We start from the raw sequence: 5803 nt of genomic DNA on the forward strand, positions 1-5803 counted from the left end.
GCTCCCGCCCGAGGGTTCGGATCCCACATACAGACCGGTTCCCGCTCACTGGCTGAGCGAGGCGCGGGAGCAGCACCGAGGGCTGCGGTCCTGTTGCCGGTCCCCGGTCTGGTACGGGGCAACACTGAGGGTTGCGATCCGTTGCCGGACACGGAAAAAGACAAAAAAAAAAAAAAAAAAAAAATGACCAGTAAAGGGATCTTAACCCTTGACTTGGTGTTGTCAGCACCACGCTCTCCCAAGTGAGCTAACCAGCCATTCCTATATAGAAATCCGAACCCACGGCCTTGGTGTTATCAGCACCATACTCTCCCAAGGGAGCCACAGGCTGGCCCGGAGTACTGAAATTTTCATTACTGGGAATAAATTACCGAGGAAAATCCGAAGTTCCTGCACCCTCAGTTCCAATTCAGAAAACACATCACATCCACCCCCACCACCCACCAACATCACCAACCCCTAATAGATCTCTGCTACAGCACTTCCTGACTACTATTCCTTACCTCTCAATTAGCTGTTTCCCCAAGACAATCTTGGTCCCTTCAACCTTTATAAGTTCCTCATTATCATTATGAATGACAGTCTTTTCCAACTCCTCCTCCTGTTCTTCTGTCATGGCAACAGGATTGGAAGGTGGAGCATTTGTTTGATAATACAAGGGGCAGAATTTGTTTGTCCTCATGTGCCCAATGGCACCACATGCCCCACATTTCAGCTGCAAAAGGAAAAGTATCAACATGTCAGAGGTAAGCAGGTAAGAAATATATACAAGGCAGGGAAGAAACAGGGGCAGCTTCAGAACTTTTGCTGCAATAGAATTGTTATGCAACTATCAACCAGAAGCCACTGAACAGAAGTGCGTGTATGGAAATGACACATGAAAAATAAAATGAGATTCAGAGACTAAACTTTTTTTTTTAAAATCAAGCAAGGAAGAGGCTAGCCAGTTAGTTCAGTTGGTTAGAGTGCAGCCTTATAACACCAAGGACACTGACTGGTTCAGACTCCCTTACCAGGCAACCGCCAAAGGAAAAAAAGTCAAGTAAGGAAAAAAAGGGAGAGGACTTCCACTCCCAATTTATGTTGTAAACTATGACAATATTAATTATGCAGGAGAGAGGCTACTGGAAACCCAAGCCTGCATTAAGCAGCACAATCAGCCCAGAGCTGGGTATACTCCCAGCACCCAGACAAAACAAGAAAAAGGCTCAATGATACCAAGTATCCATCTCAGTTTTGCAAATGAGTGACTCTAGCATCTTAGACTTTAATTTCATCTGTAAAATGGGACCAATATTGTATCACACTTACAAGAAAGGAACATGGGCAAAAGAACTGAATAGACATTCTTCAAAGGAATATATACAAATGGCCAATAGGTACATGAAAAAATGCTCAACATCACTAGTCATCAGGGAAATGCAAATTAAAACCACACTGAGATATCATCTCACCCATTAGACTGGCTATAATCAAAAGAATGAGAATAACAAATGCTGACGAGGATGCGGAGAAAAGGGAATGCTCCTACACTGTTGGTGGGACTGTAAACTAGTACAACCAGTATGGAAAACAGTATGGAGGTTTCTCGAACAACTACAAATAGATCCTCCATATGATCCAGCAATCCCACTTCTGGGTATATATCCAAAAGAATGGAAATCATCATGTCGAAGGGATATCTGCACTCCCATGTTCATCACAGTTCTGTTCACAATAGCCAAGTCATGGAACCAACCTAAATGTCCATTGTGTATGATTGGATAAGGAAACTGTGGTATATATACACCATGAAATACTACTCTGCCACAAAAAAGAATGAAAATCTCCCATTTGCAACAACATGGATGAGCTTGGAGAAACTTATGTTGAGTGAAATAATAAGCAAAGCACAGAGGAATAAATACCATATGTACCCTTTCATAAGTGGGAGCTAAGAGATAAAGAAGAAAGGAAAGAAAGACCACAGCAGTGCATTGGACTTGCAGAGGGAGAGAATATACCTAGGAATACAAACTAGAGTGGGGAGGGAGGTCAGGGATAATTGGGTGGGGGACATGGGGTATAATCACAATTTGTGGTAATGGACATGCTGCCAGTATGGATCTGGCTATCACATCTTAGGCACGAGTGGTGACGATTTGCTTTGTACCCCATGAATATCCATAACCAATAAAAACAAGACATTAAAAAAAAAAAAAAAAACTTAATGACCTCACTACATGTTAATAACAGCTCTTTACATTTGTTGAGTATTTTAGTGTTTATAAAGTGCTTCCCACGCATTATATCATTTAATACAATACTATAAGCTATGTATCATTTTATAAGAGAAAACAGGTTTGAAGAGGTTAAGGTCACAGAGCTATTAAGTTGCAGAACCAGAACCTGAATACAGGTCTTCTGCTTCCAAGTTCATAGCTCCTTCCACTGTACCAGAGTTGCTTCACTTTATGGCACACATTACAGTCACACTGCATGGTAGTATCTGGAATCCTACCTAAGTTATGCAAAACAACCTGTACTATACGTTTTATTTTTGTTGTTTCTTTTAATATGTACAATTAAAAGAAAGGTATATAAAAATATATATACACACATACAGACATGAATGTACATATAAAAAAATCCACCAAACCTATCTCAACTTGTAGAAAATATTTCAAGTGAAGTATAAATGACACCCAATGAGAACAATGGCACCAGACTAGGTCTGATGTTGTTGGTACCAAAGAAGCCCCATCAATTCAACCTAGCTTTCCACAATACTGCCCTTATTCCTAGTAAGGGAAGATGTCAAAAGCTAAAGGAAAAAGTATGCTTTCTTCCTTTGCTTCATTAGTTCATCAAGCCACATTACACTTACTTTTAGGTCAGGACGCTCCTTCATTTTCTTAGGCTTCTTCTCAGGAGGACCTTTAAGCTTCTCTTTTTCTTGGTTCCGTTTAAGCCGCCTCAGTTGCTCTTGAATCCTCCGCCGTTCTTTTCGCATCTCTTCTCGATGCTGTTCATCAAAAAGGGCAAATTTTCGACTGAATAATGAGGGGGGGGAAATCACAGGACCATAAGCAAACCTAAACCATGAAGACTGTCCTGATAGCTAACACCTCAAATTTAAAGTAATCCATCCAGGTTGAAATAAAAGGGGCTACCTTCCATTCCCATCTCCCTCACTAATTGGCCCTCTATTTGTACTGAGGCACCTCTCTCAGAATAAGTCCTGAAGAATTCCTAGCATTTTTGCAAACCAACCAACCAAAATGCAAAGAACCTAGGTGGAACTAGACATGCCTTTATTTTGTGGCAAATACAGAATTTTCTCTATGATTTGACTCTGTTCAAACCCAAACATCTAAAGGCAAGATGGTTTTCAATTATGACAGACTTCTAGGGACAACTGTGCAGAATCCTGTCACTAACACTCACGCCTCATCCCCACTCTCCACCATTATTATTCTCCCTATCACATTCAAAAGTGGTGAATCAGGGCCAGCCCATGGCTCACGCGGGAGAGTGTGGTGCTGATAACACCAAGGCCACAGGTTCAGATCCCATATAGGGATGGCCAGTTGGTCAGTGGGTGAGCGTAGTGCTGACAACACCAAGTCAAGGGTTAAGATCCCCTTACCGGTCATCTATTAAAAAAAAAAAAGTGGTGAATCAGGGCCAGCCCATGGCTCACGCGGGAGAGTGTGGTGCTGATAACACCAAGGCCACAGGTTCAGATCCCATATAGGGATGGCCAGTTGGTCAGTGGGTGAGCGTAGTGCTGACAACACCAAGTCAAGGGTTAAGATCCCCTTACCGGTCATCTATTAAAAAAAAAAAAGTGGTGAATCAAACTCACATAAATTCCTCATCTTTTGTGGTCCGTATGCGCACATAGGCATCAATGACAGCTGGTTTTCGGACTGTCTCACAGCGAACATACTCCTTCCCCTCTTCATCTCGAAACGTACGATAAATCTTGAGACAGCGGCCAGTGGCAGAAGAGTTAAGGCTAGTCACAGAAGCTGTGTCATCATCTCTGTGACTGTTTCCTGATGCTGCTGAGCCTGCTGCTGCAAGGTAGAAAAAGATTTCCAAACATTCCCCCTACTACCCAAATGGCCATTTTCTTGGGGTTGAATGGAGACACCAAAGCTCAACATGCCACAAAACTATGTTTCTACAGAAAGTGTCAAAGTCACCACCAGTCCCAAGAATACACTGATTTGTCCTTTTCTGACTTCATTTTACCACTGCCAATTTCCCATTTTTACAAGTACAAAAAGTTCTGAAAACATCTGAAATGTTTGCTATAGGAGACAGATGAGTAGTAGCTGTATTATGATTCCTCTGAACAGCAGGGGAAGAGAAAAGTCCAAGCAGGAAGTTGTTGATGACATTAAAAAAAAGTACCCAAGTAAGCACTCAGGAGAAAAAAAGGACACCATAAAAAAAAATCTAGAAAAAAAAATTTTTTTTTTTTTTTTTTTTTAAAAGATGACCGGTAAGGGGATTTCAACCCTTGGCTTGGTGTTGTCAGCACCACGCTCAGCCAGTGAGCGAACCGGCCATCCCTATATGGGATCCGAACCTGCGGCCTTGGTGTTATCAGCACCGCACTCTACCGAGTGAGCCACGGGCCGGCCCGAAAAAAAATTTTTAAATATACAAATAAATAAAATTTTTAAAAAATAATTTAAAAAAACAAGTCCAGAGTCTTAAGGCTTAGTGTGTGCTTCTAAAACTTTAATATAAATGGAAATCATCAGGGGATCTCGTTAAAATGTAGATTCTAATTCAGTAGGTTTGAAGTGAGGCCTGAAGATCTTGAATTTCTAACAAATTCCCATGTGATGCGGACACTGTAGTCTCCAGGACCACACTAGCGAAGACCTAGAGGTCAGACCACACTGGTGGAAGGGCTATATCACATCTTTACAAAGTAACCAGAACAATGAAATGACACAAAACTTTGTACAGAGATGAAGAAACAAAGGGAAAACTACTGCGAATTAGAACAGTCATTCAAATCTTCATCTTCAGCCTTTGTCATACTCCCTCGGTATCTACAACCAAGTTCTCAACTACTTGATTAATGTCTATATTCTAAATGTCACAGGGACCTCAAACTCCACACATTACATTCTCTTCCTAAACCTGCTTTTCTCTCTGAAATTTACTACTTTAATCAATGATACCAATATCTTTCTAATAAGCCCAGAGTGAAATCTTAAGGTTGCCTTGATTTTTCCCCTTTTCATCCCCTATGTCCATATCCCAACCCAATTGAGGCCTTTATCATCATCCCTACCCTCAGCTTCTACAATTTTTGGCTGGTGATTTTTAACTCATTTTAGGGTCTAAGACTCCTTTAAGAATTTCCTGCAAGCCATGAATCTTCTCAGAAAATGCACATTTGCACAGAATTTTACATGTTATTTCAGAGAATTCAAGGAAAACTCCCAAATTCAAATGTGGATTCTGTATTAAAAACTCTTACCCTCTAAGATGAATGCCCAGAAAGCTCACTTGAAGTACAGACCACTGATAGCCCTGGCTTGGCCAGGAACCTGATACAGACAGAAGTAGTAGTGGATTGGCAGCATCTCTTCAATTTGTCCCCCAAAGACATCCGGGGTTTGCAGAAATCTACCTCATCTACAGACTTTTCTTTTTTTTTTTCTTTTCCTTTTTTGTCTTTTTTCGTGTCCGGCAACGGATCGCAACCCTCAGTGTCGCGCCCGTACCGGACCGGGACCGGCAACGGGATCGCAACCCTCGGCGTTGCTCCCACACCTCGCTCAGCCAGTGAGCG

General features: G+C 41.7%; 1 protein-coding gene across 1 annotated transcript in view; it reads right to left on the reverse strand.

Annotated features, from left to right (window-relative positions):
* TAF1 (TAF1 RNA polymerase II, TATA box binding protein (TBP)-associated factor, 250kDa) overlaps positions 1 to 5803 on the reverse strand; it is a 78097-nt gene that overhangs the window by 48677 nt on the left and 23617 nt on the right. Inside the window, exons 25-27 of the mRNA XM_008567573.1 lie at positions 3848 to 4061; positions 2867 to 3032; positions 504 to 715 (exon numbers count right to left, since the gene is read on the reverse strand). Coding sequence (XP_008565795.1) covers positions 504 to 715; positions 2867 to 3032; positions 3848 to 4061 — 592 coding nt within the window. The remainder of the gene's footprint in view (positions 1 to 503; positions 716 to 2866; positions 3033 to 3847; positions 4062 to 5803) is intronic.

This window comes from Galeopterus variegatus, unplaced genomic scaffold, assembly GCF_000696425.1.
Source record: "Galeopterus variegatus unplaced genomic scaffold, G_variegatus-3.0.2 Scaffold331, whole genome shotgun sequence".
Classification (NCBI taxonomy): Eukaryota; Metazoa; Chordata; class Mammalia; order Dermoptera; family Cynocephalidae; genus Galeopterus; species Galeopterus variegatus.